Raw genomic sequence first — 16,958 nt, 5'->3', positions numbered from 1 at the left:
ATAACAAATAAATTAAAAAATTAAAAAAAAAAAACTTAAACCACCCCCAACCCCATCTCCACCTGCCACCCTCCCCCTTCCACCTCCCCTGGTAGGAGCCACCCCCACCCTCACCCCTACCGGCGAACAGAATTTCTACCCCTCGCACCGGCAAACCCCCGCCCTGCGCCTCCCTGCGTCACCCTCTTCTTTCCTTGACCCACCACCCAACTCCGACACCGACCAAGCCTCCTCTCATAAGGCTGGCCTACCCAGCCCAACCCCCTCCACCGCGACGACCAGATAGACCTAACCCGCCCCTCCCTTTCACCCGCCGCGACCACCCACCCCTTACTAAACCCAAACCCGAAAATTCCACCCCTCATTTCCACAACCATAAACAACCCCCTCCTTTTTCTACACCCATAAACGACCTCCCCTTGTCGTTTCAGGGCGTGGAAAATGGAGTGGTGGCTGTTTTGTGATGGTGGTAGAGAGGGGGGGTGGGAGTTTTTGGGATTAGGGTTTAGTGATGGGTGGGTGGTCGCGATGGTGGTTCATCAAAGGAGAGGGGTAGGGGGGAGGGACTTTAATTTGTCGGCACGGGGGAAGGGGAGGGGTGGGGGGTTCTGGTGGCCGGCGGGGGTGGGGGAAGTTGCTACCAAGGGTGGCAGCTAGTGGTGGGGTTTGAGGGTGGTGAATGTTTTTTTTAAAAAAATTTATCAATTTATTTATGATTTTTAATTAATTAAATAAGATTAAGTAGTTAATTAAGGGTAATCAGGGGCTAATTAGAGGTTTTGGTTGTCTTCAACAAAAAAAATTTAGAAATATGTTTCTTTTGGCCAAAAATTTTTTAAAAGGTTTTTTCTGACAAAAAGAGTGTTATAATAGTTTTTTTCTGACAAATTTTCCAAAAAAAAAAAATAAATAAAAAAAAAATCCAACTTCTCACAAAATTCTACTACTTTTAATTTGTACATGACTACGGGTCTATTCATATTTACGGAACTAAATAGAGAAGAAATGAATATTTTATGAGAGAAGGAAATTAGGAGCTGACTGAACTGAACTGATTGGAGCTGAAATGAAATGAAATGAACTAAACTGAAATTAAGCTGAAGTGAAAAGGTCTAGATGAAATGAAGCTGAAGTGCACTGATTGGAGCTGACTAAACTGAACTGATTGGAGCTGAACTGAACTGAAATAAAGCTAAAGTGAACAAGTCTACATAAAATTAAGCTGAAGTGAACTGTTGGAGTTGACTGAAGTGAACAGATTGAAGCTGAACCGAACTGAACTGAAATGAAATTAAGCTGAAGTGTACAGGTTTACATTTAATAAATCGTGTCTCATGTTAGGCCCACACATCTTGGACTTGACTAGGCCGGCCGACCTTAAATTTGAGAGGTTGGTCGTGATTGGCAACAAAAATAAAGGTATAGATATTAGAAACTAGAAAGATTGAAAAATGGCAACGGAGATGACGTCATCCGGCCACCCTTACTCGGTTGAAAAGAAAAACACATTAGCAAATTTGGCTGAAAGCTAAGATTTGGCGTGGATACTTCATTACTTGACTAAGAATACCAACATTCTTTGCCTTGGCTAATACATCATTTGTGGCATGATAAACAAGAAGCGATACTTTAAATATAAAACTTGATTTAAACAATTATACTCATTTCATATTATAAATCTAAATTAAAATACATGCTACGAGGAATCCAACAAGATCCATCAACATAATTCAATTTTCCCTCAATAAGCAATAAACAGAGCAAATTAAACATTAGGGGACAAAGGAAGTACTAATGTTTGGTCTAAGCACGCTTACGAGCATGAAGATCTTTGAAATAAGATTTTGGTTTCCCTTCAAAGGAAGATCTTGAAATTACTTTGCCACCCATACCAGGAGCCTTCATCATCTTCGACGGTTTTTTGGAACCACAACATGACCATAGAAGTATAAGACCAAGCCCGGCTATCATAAAAGGTGTAGGTGTAGCCAAAGTTAGCCACCTAACCCGGGTTTCCGACGAGCAGACCTTGTCGAGTAGGGCGATGAGGAGCCCTTGGAGAAAGTTGAGCCATTCATTCACTTGGAGGAGGATCATGTTTAACAAGTCATTTGGTGAAGATGAGACATATTGTTTTAGTTTGAAGAGGACATGTTCTGCCATGCTTTATTTTTTCATCTAATGAAGGGTCGATTATATGATTTATAGTATGTATCAATTAGTCATTAATATTTAATAGGAGTGGCAAAAGAGTTTCTTGCTTCTTTTTTGTATAATAAGGCTTGGAACATTCAAGGAGGCTAGAATAATGGTCAAATTCTCAATCCACCAAGTTTACACACCCCCATGTTGGATATTAAACAATTTGAAGTAGACTTGTCAAATACTTGTAAGGACACTTTAGTAATCCTTATGTTTTGAAAATAATATTGATACCTTTTTTTTTTAAAACTGTTTTAGAATAATTGACACACTATCATAAATGGTAAGGGACCATCACTATTCAATTCAATATATTTATATACTCGTATCTATCATACATTCATACTTAATAAAATAAAATTAATTCTACTGCTCCGTAACTTAGTTTTGGATCAGACATGTTCAGTTTTACCTTCTTTTTATTTGAAACTTTAAGAAAAATAAGTTCTTAATATAAGTGTAGGCAAAATAAGTTTTGTCTAGATTTGATAAGGGTTATTCAATATAAGTGTAGGCAAAATTTGACATTCTACAATTTTCAAAACAGGTGTTGTAACATGATTATCTTGAATTAATTATATATGTGTAAAAATTAAATTACTCCATTTGTTTTAGATACCTTCTATTATTGTAGACTTTGTAGCAATTATAAAGGATACCAGCATAAGCTAGATATGCTCAAATGGATATCTTTAAGCTAGCTTTATGTATAGAGCTTTAACCCTAATTAAATGGATATTTTCTTCTTCAAAACACTAAACCTTAAATGTCCTGCCTCCTTACATTGTCTCTTAACATTATTTCTAGGGCAATTAGAGAATTTCGAGTAACGTCGACAACATAGCCCCAAGATGATTTTGCTTTATTCTTGTGTTCTTGTTGATTAAAGAGGCTTTTGCCAAACATAAGCTTCAACACACCCCATGCTAACATTCCTAACCCTGCAACCGCTGCCCCGGCCATGCCGGCGTTTTTTACCGTAAGGCTACTCTCTTCTCCTTCACCCACAACTTCGTTGCTGCTACATGACATCTCTTGCTTAATAAGTTCACCCACCTATTAATAACCATAATTGGACAAAGACATTGAAGTAAATGAAAACGGAGATAGAATTAAATATGATAAATGAGATATAGTGACTACTTTGAGATTGTCTCATACAAGACTTACTTTAATTGTGAAGCATAGCTAGCTAGATTGAATTTAATCAAATTTTTAAAAAAGTTGTCTTCAAAATAATAATCTCTTTGTTTCACTTCTTCCAAAAATAAAGATCAAAAAAATATCTTTGTTTCCTGAAGAAGGTTACACTAAACTTATTAAGACCAAAGTTTGGAATCATTGACTAGATATTGTACATCAAACTATAACTTAATACGTAAGTATATATTGTAACTAAAACAATATTTAATTATATTGTTTTATTATAGTCTTATTTATCCATCTCAAAATTATCATACAATCAATTTTAAAAGATTCTAAAGTGTAATCAAAGATATTAATTACTAGTTGATCATGAATAAACAAGTAAAACCATTTTTTGTGAACCGAGAGAGTAATAATCATAATAAGCCATGACAAATCTATATCTATACTTAGTATTTAAAAACTATAACCAAGAAACTAAGAAAGACACATGTCCTCATCCATTCTATTACACTTCTCAAACCATAGAGCCACATGTCATCTTACACTATTAATTTTTTATTGCACCATTTTTTTTTTAATTCTTTCATTAAATTTATACTTAATCTTTCATACACACTTTATCTCTTCATCTTCATCTCTCCCCTTAATTCAACCTTTTCCTATTCTCTCTTTAATTTTAGCCCTTCCACCTTCTATCTAAGCCTCTTTTTCTATTAAAGTTCCATAATTTTAATTTCTTTAATCATGTTTCCGATTACATATTATACCCTATAATGACTTACTGATATTTCTTCACTTATCTCTCAATACAATTTTATATGAATAACCCGTGCATTGCACGGGCCAGAAGGCTAGTTAAAGTTGAATAAGGAAACCTGAGGAGGAAGAACATCATAGCTCGTATAAACATCATCTCCTCTTTCGAGCCTAGAACAACCGTACCCCATAACGCCAACTTATCTGCAACTTGATTAGCTTCTCGATCTATAAGCACAATCGTATGTGTAACAGGATCAATCATTTCGACAATTTGTTGAATGATCTCACTTAAAGGTCCTTTAGATGGCCTCCTACCGCGGTTTAACACACTATCAATGACCTCCTTGTTGTCCCCTTTTATGAGATTGAGCTCAATGTTATTAAACTTGGCCAACTTTAAGCCATTTAGTAGAGCAATGGCGTCAGCAATAGCAACATTATTGCAATATTCAGGATAGATTTTAGTAAGATTATAGGATGCTGCAATGACTAATTCTCCTAGGTTGTCCCTTATTACACATCCAGCACCAAATTTGTTAGCTTGATTGTTATATGATACGTCGAAATTGAGTGGATACATTGATTTTCCTGATAAACTCATGCCACATTTTGATGAATACTCACTTCTTGTCATCTGATCGAGTGATCGGCCTCTATATTCCGCTTTTACCTACACACGAAGACATATTGAACAAATTTGTTAGCTAGGACTATTATAATGATTTCCATTGATCAATATTTATAGAATAATATAAAAGTCGTCCTAATCATATTAGGTAACTAACAAGTCAACAAGATAGGTAAGATATCATAAAGACATTCTATGCATATTCTCTATTAGTTATAATACAAAGTATATTAGCTAGGAAAATGTTAAACAAGGCTTTATGTTTAATAATCACTTTGTTTTATTATGATATGCATGAAACACTTAGATTTTGCATGCTTAGTTTGTCAGTTCATTACTTTAACCATTAATATCTTAAATTATTAACAGATAAAATTTAAAAAGTACCGATAGCAACTAATCCACAAAAGTAGCACATACATGATACATAAAATGTGAAGCAAAAGATTCAGACTCCTATATAGAGCAAATCAGAGAAAACATCATTCAAATAAATTAAGCAATTCATTAAAAAACAAAAAAAAAAAAAAAAGAAAAAAAAAAGTACATTTTAAACTTCTATAGTATTCAAAAAGGAGGCTGATAGTATTTTACTTACCTTACAGATGAGCAAGAGATGCAAAATAATTTAATGTGAGATGTGATCTATTTGAGGTGCCAATAAAACTAGGTGGTTTTTTTTTGCTATTTATTAGGAATTTTTATATCAATATATCATGACATGAAAGATGTAAATGAGAGAAAATGTTGTGTGGGTGATGAGTTACATTTGTAATTGCTTCAGATTCCAATTAATAAGATGAATTAAAGCAAATGAACCATAGGAAATTGATCCTTCAGTGTCCAACTTATTGAAATTCTGCTGCAATGTTATTTGATGTGCAGCATATTGAATTGCCAAGACCAAGGCCTATACATAATGAATAAAGTCTCTATAATATTTGCTTGGATATACCCGAGATTATTTTACGCTTATTTTCTTGTTTAATTGAAAGGCCAATGACTAGGCAAGTTGTTTAACTTATGTAGAAGTGGTAAACAATTATTCAATTCAAATACAAGTCTGGTCATTTCAAAGTAACAAGTAATTTGGTTTAGATCGTGTAGGTTGGATCTGGTAATAAATTCGGGTTGAGTTACTTTTAGATTCGTTGCCCATTAAGGGTCTGTTCTCATACGTTTATTTTCAATTCAGTTTTTAATTTCCTTCTCTTATAAAATATTCATTTCATTTCAGTTCAGTCCAGTCTATGAAAACAGGCCATAACTATAATGAAATATGCATTAACTTTGACCAAATTCATTTTCAAGTCGGTCTATTTGTATCTGTGATGAGTCAATTCAGTTAAATGTGCAATTGGTTGTGCAATCTATGTCAGGCCAAATTAATCTCTCAAATCTTTGACTATATATATCTTTGAAGTACGAGTACAATTTTAAAATGTATAAATGTTTGGAAGTCTCTTTACAATAACCTCAACTTACATTATTCTAGTCTGTCTTAATCAACATACCTATAATATTATGTCATCCCTCCAAAGTTGTTATATACACTGTACCATCAGAAGGCCAAATATTACTTGTAATATTTCATAGTTCATACTTTCATTCAAGGCTTCAAGCAAAGACAACCAACTTTTATTTATTACTTCATATCAATCATATGCAAGTTCATAACACACTCACTCATAATTAACTCTGATACATGGAGAAATTATTTATTTGTAGCACCCCATTACTATAGTATATCTTAGCTTCAGTCAACTAGGATACACCCTTTAAAGGCAGAGCATCAAGTATGTGCCCTGCACCTTATACACACAACGCGACACAAATATATAAAGAACGTTACATGGGTAGGTTTTTTCCCCTAATATTTACTTCATCTTCACGGATTAATTGGGCTAACTTAAAGGGAAGATCGTTATCACTACCATAACTCTTACTCTTTTCCCCTAAAAACCAGAGTTTAGATCCCAAGGATGCCAATTCATTAGCCACTTTGTTTTCATCTCTTCCAATGAGTTCAACCTGATTCCATGGGCTAATTGAATGCTTTTCCAAAGCCTCTCGAATCTCACCCACGATTTCACTCAACAAAGGGACTTTAGGGGCCTTCTTTTCTTGGCCACGAACACGATCAATGACCTCCTTATTATCACCTATTATGCGAAAAAGTTTAAGCCTTTTGGTTTCGGCCAACTTCAAACCTTTACTCCAAGCTATTGCTTCTGCTACAGCAATATTATATTGATCAGGGTAAAGATGATTAAGGTTGTAAGTTTCTGATATTATAAGCTTCCCATATCTGTTTCGAATTATGCATCCTGCACCTCCGTTTTGGTGCTGATTTATATCACTGCCACTATAATGAAGGGTATAGTAATCATTATTTAGAGACATTTTATTAGATGCATAATCAAGGGTTCTAATAACTTCCCTTGGTTGAGGTGCTTTTGCCTTATTCTTGTGTTCGTCTTTATCTGAAGAGCTTTCACCGGACACGAGCTTGAACATTCCCCATGCTAACATTGCTACTCCAGCCACCGCGGCTCCAGCCATACCGATGTTTTCGGCCAAGCTACTACTCCCCTCTCCATCATCCTCCTCTTCTCTTATGTTGCCGAATGATTTTTCTTGCCTTATAAGCTCAGCCACCTATTACCATTAAATGAGCAAAGATATGTGTTAAGAGATCATTGCAACCAACCAAAAGGTTAAGCTAAGAGTTAGAGACCGAGATTGGTTTATACACGCTATCCAAATAAATAAACTTGATTCAAGATTCCCCTACAGTACAACTACAGCACTTATGAATTTGTTGAATCAATTTTTTTTAGGTGTGTATGTACTTCATACTTCGTATATAATATTTGGTAGAGTATAAAACATATTCGTAGGTCTTAAGTGGTTGAGTTGATTATTTAACATGGTATCAGAGTCAGCGTGACACAAAGCATCAACTTAATCTTTTGGACTTTTGGTGAGGTTGGTCCTTTAACAAAATCATCTATCATCTATTTCTTGTCAAAAAAAAAAAAATATCATCTATTTTCTCGATTTCATTAAAAATTTACTCTTTATGTGTTGATGATATGACTTGTAGTTAATTGAGATATTATAGAAGGAAAAAAACTAAATTGTGTAAAGTTTCCAAAAATCAAACTTTTATGAGACCAAATAAATGCAAAAGAGAATGGTATTATTAAAGTAATTAAACGAATGGAAAACTTTTACTCCGCACGTTAATTAGTTTGACTTAATAAATTCTGATAAGACTTTTTTTTCTTCATTTTTAGTGGTTTGATATGATTTGATTTGGTCTAAATCTCTCTAATTAATATGATCAAAAAATTTGATGTCGCCTGATTTTATTTTAAGTTGATTTTTGCATAGTTTGAACTGATTAACAATAAGAACAGCGTGATTAAAATAAAATTTAAGTCAACCATACAAACGTTGGCATCAAAATTATTAACATAAGAAGAGGCAAAATAGTCAATTAAGAGATCAACAGACCTGAGGAGGAAGATCAAAATAGCTGGTATAGAACTTACGACCCCCTTCTTCAAGCCTGCTACACCCCCAATACGCCAACTTATCTGCAACTCGATTAGCTTCTCTACGAATGATCACGATATTCTGACCATCGATCAGTCCAATAATTTGTTGAATGATCCCGCTTAAAGGTGGACTAGATGGCCTTCGACCACGGTCCAAGACACGACCAATGACCTCCGTACTATCCCCTTTAATGAGATTGAGGTTGAGGTTACGGTCTTTCGCCAACTTCAACCCGATACAAAGAGCAGCAGCCTCAACAATAGCAACGTCGCAATATTCGGGATAAGTTTGAGTAAGATTATAGGCAGCAGCAACAACAAATTCTCCTTGGCTATCCATTATAACACAGCCAGCACCAGCTTTCTTATCTTGATTATTATGTGATCCATCAAAATAAAGTGTGTACATTTTTCCATATGTACTTCCCCTTAAAATTGACCATTGATTATTGCTCATCTTTTTAAGTTTGAGAGTTTTGGTTGATTGTTTGAGAGTTTTGGTTGATTTTTGGATGTTGAAATGGTGCTAATTAGCATTTACTTATAGTACTACTAAAGGAGTATTTTATTAGTGTTTGGCCACCTTGTATTAAAAATTTCCCCTAAGAATCTTATACCTTTTGCTTGCTCATCTTTATCTTGATTGACGGAAATGCAAAGCAAATTTGCTTGGAAGGCCAAATAGTTTGACCAGGGGAAAACTAGGTCGTTATATAATCTTCCCTCGATCAAAGTTAATTTATAAACACTTAACAAACCTAAATATGAGTATGGAGGCAAGTCAAGGGTCGAACCCAAATGAACGGTAATGTTCAAGCGCTCTCAATTATGCGCCTAAGCTAGGTCGAAATCGAAGGTAAGAAGTAACACTAACAACTAACAAAACAAGCAACCAAACAAATAAAACACTAGGAACGGGGATCAACAAGTAATCATGTCAATTGCAACAACTTGGGAAGATCATGCCAATCAAAGATTGTGAAACCTAATGAAAAGAGCAATCAATTGGAATCAAATAGCTATTCTCTCTAGATCTACCACATTTGGAGTCTATCAAGTCCAAGCCTAGGTCCATTGGTCCAGGGTTCAGTTGGTCCAAGGGTTGCATTCTAGGCCGCACCAGCCTGTCCGGTTAAATGGTCCAAAGGCCCAATAATCATGTATTATTCTTTAATGAAAAGGATGAGTAGTATGTGTACAAATTCAATATTGACCTAGCTTTTTTTCCAAGTCCGTAGAAAAATTAAAAAAAAAATATGTACAAAAAAATACGTAGTATATATACATCAAATCTCTGATAAATTTTATTTGCACACTCAGTTATAAAATATGCTCATTTAATACCATGAATCTATTATTGTACAGTAACAGTATGTATTCATATGATAAAATACAGTAATTGATTTTTCAAATCATATGTTTTCTCCATTTCACCAAATAGGATAAATACTACTTCCTATAAAATACAACTTTTCAAACCTACTTTATTTATATTTTGTCCACTCTTCCTCTAGTACGGAGTATTTAATAATGTGTTCAATTCAAGTGTTGCGATTATAATGAAATGGAGGAAGTATTAACTTTACATGAAAAAATACATATACTGCTTTTCATTCAAGCCTACCATGAAAGCAACAAAGTATTGATCTACAGGGAAAAAATACATGGCAGATAGACATTAGGATTTAGGACTTGCAAAAATGATGGCAACAACTAAGACGAGCCAACATCAATAAATAGCAAACCAAACAATTCATAATAACCGAAGGCAATCCCATTTCCTATTCCTTTCCCCCCTATACTCTAGGTTACCTAAGCTATGTGTCATCTATTTTGCCAAAATTTATCCTTCATGTTAGATATCAGCTTGAACTTTTCTTCGGCTTCAACTTGCTGTCGCAAGTCAGTTGTTGACATCCTATCCGGGTGGAATTTTAAACAAGCTCGTTTATACGCAGCTTGGACCTGACAACATATCATCATGTTCTTCATGAAATTACAGATTGAAAATGGACAAGAAGCAGGGCACGAAATCTATAATTAGGTAAGTCAAGAGTTTAGAAAGAAAAAACTCAAAAAAGAAACATTACCTCGTTTGGAGAAGGGTACAGACTACCACCAACATGGATGCCTAAACACCGAAGTAGTGAGGCCATGTCAGTGCAGATAGCCTCAATTCTATGCAGTTCCTTCTTTACCTCCACACGATGTTTTTCTTTCAGGTTCAAGTTCTCCTCATCCTGCAAAGACATAATTTAATTAAGGATAAAATAAGTACTCCGTAGAAGAATACCATTATAGTACAAAGTATTACAACAAGAGGAACACATTTGACCCAACAAATGCAATAAACCACAAGCTCATCCGACATATAAACTAAGGCAAACGCTGCAGTGCTCCATTATAGTACAAAGTATTACAACAAGAGGAACACATTTGACCCAACAAATGCAATAAACCACAAGCTCATCCGACATAAACTAAGGCAAACGCTGCAGTGCTCAAGCTATTTAGAAAAACATTCCAGCGACCACAATTAATTATCTAATCTGCAATCCAAGAAAAAGAAAGCATACCTTTCTCCGTGTCTGCCGAATTTCCTCCACACGCTGCTTTTGTCTTCTTTCATTCATCATTATGCGCATATCTGCCTTTTTTCTATTCCTTAGCCTCCGTGCTTCCTCAGCCTAAGGAAATAAACAAGCACCAATTTCATGCACCATTTACAGTACAGCTTTAAACAAGCAGCTGGTATAAGTTAAAATAAAATATGCATAAATTGGAAACAAATACATGAGAACAGGGGCCAATTTTTTAAAATAAATTAACAGGTGACTGGAAAGAAAAAAAGGCTCCTAAATAAAAGAATTGTAGAGAAATTTTTAATAAAAAAATAAAATCAGAAAGGTATTCTTCAAACATACTAGTACGAAGTACGTACGTGTGGAACATAATGAGAAAAGGAACTAGAGAAGAGCTACGTTACGACGTAGCATGTGGAGATCAACAAAATGAAAAAATGGAATAGCTCTAATGTAGAATTGTTTAGAGTGAAAAACAAGGAGTCTCTGTAGGACAAAGAAACAAAAATTTGAACCCATTAATGCCTCTAGGGAAAAAAATATTTGATCGAATAACATCTTAACAATGTTCCAGACTTCCAGTGTGCACACAATATATATATATATATATATATATATATATATATATATATATATATATATATATATATATATATATATATATATATATATATATATATATATATATATATATGATTTCCAAATATTTTCCTCCAACATTTACAATATATGATTTCCAAATATTTTCCTCCAACACTTACAATTTTACATCCATCAAAACACAATACATTTTCTCAGCTCGAAAAAATATTTCAGCACGAACTATACTACTCCCTCCGTATTTAATCACTTGTTCCACGTTCCTTTTGCGGCCGTATTTTATTATTTGCTCCATTTCTCTTTCTCGGAAACTTATTAACAACATTTTACTACTCTGTATTTTTCTCCCCATTAGTGATCCTCATATTTTTATACTTTGAATTTTTCATATTCTCTCCCCTCCTCACTTATACTCTCACTTTGACTTTTCTAGATTTTTTATTCTTCAACCAACCCCATTTCCATCATAAAATAATACTTGTATATACCTTCTACTATTCCTCCTAAAACTCCATGTCCAAGAGAAACGGAGCAAGTAATAAACAATGAAACTCATGTATCCACATTAGTTGTCCAACAATATTTTTGCTATAATATCTTATTTAAAATTATTAATGCCATAAACACCAATTACAGGTGAGGTAGAAAAAATAAACAGAGATTATAAACAAACTAAACCAAACAATACTCAACCCATCAGGTCATTATTTAGTTAACCAATCAGCTTAGGCATTGGACTTGATTTGGAATCAAACACATGAACAAGCCTTGCCAGTTATTGGATTATAAAATAAATCTGCAAACCCCCGTGCTTCCTGCTTCGTTCTCTCTTTTTCCCCTACTCACAGTAAATGCCGTTTCCCCTCCCTTATAAATTTGTCTTCTCAAGAATCTCAACCCAATTTCTATGCAACAAACTAAGTTTATACAAAGGGGTACATGGAAGCATTAATAGAAGACTTCCTATAGCATTGGCCCACAATTGCCCACACAAAAATTATCATCACATGGACATACTGATACTTCGTCTATTCATTAAAATCTTAGGCAACTTTATTCCAGGTAAGATGGCCTGGGAAAAACAGCCCTGCACAAAGCAATGGTGGGTTGACACGAAAAAGAGAAACAATATGATTACATGAGATTTAACTCAAATCTATCACTTTCTTGGGTTTGGAGTAAACATATAGATGGTATTAAAAATCTGGGTTTTAAAGGCATAGTGCTCCCTCCATCCCCAGGGAAAAGACCATATATCCCAAAATTCTTATCCCAAATTTAAAACCTCATTTCTCATTTAAGTAGGATTCATCGTCCACTAACTTATATTCACTTTTAGATGATAAAACCTATCTAATTCAGCAATTCCACTATATTTATTTCCAACTTACCCTAAAAAAATAAACTAATCTCACTACACTTTTCTATTCAGCTTCAATCAACAATTACCCACTACAATACCTCTCTTAACACGTCGCGTCAAGGAGAAATGGGTCTTTTATTTATTGTTTCCAAAAATTAGACATGAGTTTCGTTGATTCATATGCCACCATTCAAGATTGGTAAATCAGACACCCCAAAGTGATGCTGGCAACATGAATAAGAGAACAAAAATGTTGAGCCGTTTCAAAAAGTAAAACTTCTAATGTGCACATAATTCACTACAAATTTATAAAAAAAAACATAAAGCAGAGCTCAAAGGGTGGCCTTGATCATAGCTTTTATAGCTGGGGTGGGGCGTAATCAGATATAGCCATATAGGAACCTTCACATGTATATAGGAGCATAAATATTAAAAAACTTGCATACAAAAACAATAGAGGAAAAGGGTCAAATGTAGGTCCAACAAATCCTGATACAAAACCTGTATTTTGTCGGCCTACACCAATAAGTTACTAATAAAATTCAATAAAACTCTCCATAGATTTCAATCATAGAATTGACATTAAGATCTACAAACCATTTCAAAATAAATAGCCCTCACCAACAAATCTAAGAAGGGATGAAAGTCTACATTTTCACTAATGGAGCACTAATTCTTAAAAAGCTGTTAAAGAACCCCTACAATACAATATTACAATCACATCACTGCAAACCTAAGATATGTCTTGACACTTAAACTACAAATTCCTCACCACTAACATTATGGAACATACAATGGTGAATTCGAGACAAATTTCTGAAAAAGATGAAACTCAAAAACCTACATCCTTGCTTAAAGCTGACTGAGAAGGTTATGACTGGCACATACAAGATTTTTCATAGACCACCACAGTCATCAATGATTCAGATTCTTCTCCATCACAAAAAGTATCATTGTTCAATAAAAAAATAGCCATAAAAATGCTTAACAGCCTAGTAGATCTGTAGACATAATATAAACAAGCTCAATGGATGATGGAATTATATTATACCTAATTCACTATGCAAATGCTACATAGCCCTTAGCGGTACATATAAGGAGCTAAATATGGTAAAAAAAAATAAAAAAAAAATAAAAAAAAAAAATAAATAATAATAATAATAATAATAATAATAATAATAACATTATTACACTAATTTGCGAGTGATTTATTCATGAATTACTAAACTAATACCAAATTAGGAAAAAACTTAAATGCTTATTCATAGCCCTAAGGGCTACATATAGCATTACCCTTCATTAATATATCAACCAAATCAAAGAAACCTGTGCAGTTACTCATCATAAGTCAGATTTTTTTCAGTTCATCAATTAATCCTACTCAATGGTTCACACCCTTGTCATACGTAATCACTGATATTTCCAAAAATTAAATGTTTACAATGAGCATACCTGAATCAACAACTGCTGCTGCCTAGCTGCAAGTTCTTCCTCCATAGCAAGCTTGTACTCATTAGTCTCCTTTATCTTCTGTCTATCAGTAATAATGTTATTCTGGTCAGAAGAAGACACTACTTCATTTCCACAGCTAGCATTGTGATCTGATGGCATACAAACGATTTCTGCACCTTGTTGTCCATTAGAAAAAGCAACATGATCATTCATACCATCTTGAGAGGGTCCCTTAGTTACAGCAGAAGAATAATCTTTGCTAAACACTTTATTTGTCAAATTACCATCACAACCCAGCCCAGGAAACTTCAAATCTTCAGCTTTTTTTCCATTAGCAGACATAAAACCACTCACAGACTCCGGCGTTTTAACTTTACAATGTTCAGCTGTATGGTGAACAGGACTTTCAGGGGTCAAAGAACCACTTCTTTCTATATCATCAAAACTAGAATCAATACAATCGTCACGAGTCCTAGGAAATTGTCCATCCATATCTGTAGGATAATAATCCTGCTCTGAAGACTCACTTTCGTTGGAAACTTTCTGAGATGAACCAGCAAATACACCATCACTGCCTTGACGAACAGAACCATTTCTCGCATTGCTTTGTTGACCAGGGGGGTCAACATCATCATAAACAGGATGAGTGGGTGCTGAAGTACCAGCTTCATCTTCAAAATTAGGAGGAGCACGGCTAGAGTTACATCTTCTTTTTAATGAGGCCTTCTCCCACTGTTCACGAAGCTTATTCGAAGATCCTTCCATCAACTCACAGTCGGAGCAGTCACTTTCAGATGAACAGCCCCCATCAGAGTCAGGACCAAGTCCATACTGACTTCTAGGAATACTTTTTCCAGAGTAAGTTCGCTTGGACTTAGAGAGCTTTACAGGAGGAGTGTTTCCTTCATTAACATCCTCATTAACATAATGACTCGTTGAAGGATCAGCTGCTTCTGTTGGGAAGCATCTATTGCTTGAAGTCGCATCACTATGTGTATGACAAGCCCCATCCCTGCTTCCACCACCACCACCACCACCATCATCATCATCATCATCATCAATGCTAATTACATGCTTTGGTCTTTTCCTGAATTTTTTTTGGAAAGACTCAGGCACATCGTCGAGGATGATAACCTCACTAATATCATCAACTTCAATAAGGACAATGTTTTCCCTTTTCCTACTCGTGCATTCTTTCAAAATTCTTTTATTGAAACACGATTTAGGCATATAATGGTCACTGACAGCCTGAGGAGCCCCCATTTGTCTTCCTAAGAAACACAAGAAAAAGACATAACCATGTTGTCCAAAGCTTATCGATAATTTACAAATCAATGCCGACGACTTGGCAACAATTTCACAGTCTAAAGACCATTTCGACAATCATAGAAAACCGACAACTAATTACAATTCATATCACTGTCAATCTCTTACTCCATTTACCCAATTCATATACGCACGCATGCACGCACACAAGCGCACAAATGCCAGCTATGGTATTCTCTAAGTTTTAACATCTCACCAACAATCTAACAATTTAACAAACATAAAATTCCACAACTAATTACAATTTGTATCACCGTTAATCTCTACTCCATTTACCCTATTCATAAACACACGCATCCATGCACACGCGCGCACACATACCAATTACGGCAATTTCTAATTCTAACATCACCAACAATGTCACAATCCAAAGGCCAAATTGACAAACACAGAATTCGACAACTAAATACAATTCTTGTCACTGTTGAATTGTTGATCTCTTACTCCATTTGCCTCATTAGTAAATACACACAAACGCACACGCTGTTTTCTAAGTTCTAACATCACCAACAATGTTACAGATACCCTAATATACGGAGTATCATCACATAATACACTATACACTTTAACAGTATTAGCTAAAATTGTAGTTGAAATCGAAGAAAAGAATCACAAAACTAACATCAGAAAAAAAGCCAAGAATAATGGCCAAAAGTTATTCAACTTGAAACCCTAAAATCGTAAATTACGACTAAGTCAAACAATAGCTTCAATCCCCAATTACAAAACACGAAAATCAAAAGAAAGAAACAAAATTCCAAACAAATATAAATCAAATCAGAAGCCTAATTAGAGAAAGGAATCAAACAATTAAAGAATTACCAGTGATGAAGAATCGCAATTCACAAGTTTCTTCCCCAAATCAATCGAAAAACCATGAATCTAAAGAGTAGAAGAGAGAAAGTAGGAGAGAGAAAAAGAAGGGGAAAATTGGATGAGGTTTGATTCTTAAATTTGAAATTGGGGAAGAAATATGGTGGTCACCATAACCAGAAGAGGAGAGAGAAAGAGGCGTTTTGGGAGTGACGTAGAAGTTTAGGGATTAAATTAAAATTAAAATTAAAATTAAAATCGAAAGAAAGGTGAGTGGTAAAATAGTAGTGGCATTACAGGGGTCGGTGATTTTGCGGATTTATGACATAAATAAAATAAAAATGACCGCTGAAAAATGAAAATGTTTCAAACGGAAATATTTTTATTGGATTTTGCCGCGGGACATGAATGGCCCGAACTGGCCCATAAAACCCAGTACGAGCACAATTTGGCCCGGCCCAATACAATTTGCACTAGACCTCGTAATTTGGAACATACTTCCTCTGTTCTTTATTACTTGA

At 34.8% G+C, this 16,958-nt stretch overlaps 2 protein-coding genes across 2 annotated transcripts; both read right to left on the bottom strand.

The window, feature by feature from the left end:
* Positions 1–6,354: 6,354 nt before the first annotated feature.
* LOC145617696 (uncharacterized) lies at positions 6,355–8,970 on the bottom strand. Its single transcript, XM_081672472.1, has 2 exons — positions 8,258–8,970; positions 6,355–7,396 (listed from the first exon to the last, which is right to left on the bottom strand). The coding sequence occupies exons 1-2, from the start codon at positions 8,756–8,758 to the stop codon at positions 6,587–6,589; spliced, it is 1,311 nt and encodes a 436-aa protein (XP_081528598.1). The 5' UTR covers positions 8,759–8,970; the 3' UTR covers positions 6,355–6,586.
* Positions 8,971–9,882: 912 nt separating this feature from the next.
* LOC145558763 (uncharacterized) lies at positions 9,883–16,673 on the bottom strand. Its single transcript, XM_081620100.1, has 5 exons — positions 16,447–16,673; positions 14,299–15,569; positions 10,878–10,988; positions 10,392–10,541; positions 9,883–10,266 (listed from the first exon to the last, which is right to left on the bottom strand). The coding sequence occupies exons 2-5, from the start codon at positions 15,559–15,561 to the stop codon at positions 10,126–10,128; spliced, it is 1,665 nt and encodes a 554-aa protein (XP_081476226.1). The 5' UTR covers positions 15,562–15,569; positions 16,447–16,673; the 3' UTR covers positions 9,883–10,125.
* Between the last annotated feature and the right edge of the window lie 285 nt (positions 16,674–16,958).

The sequence above is a fragment of the Chenopodium album genome, chromosome 1 (genome assembly GCF_948465745.1).
Source record: "Chenopodium album chromosome 1, dcCheAlbu1.1, whole genome shotgun sequence".
NCBI classification, from domain to species: Eukaryota; Viridiplantae; Streptophyta; class Magnoliopsida; order Caryophyllales; family Amaranthaceae; genus Chenopodium; species Chenopodium album.
This window is presented reverse-complemented; position numbering and strand designations above follow the sequence as displayed.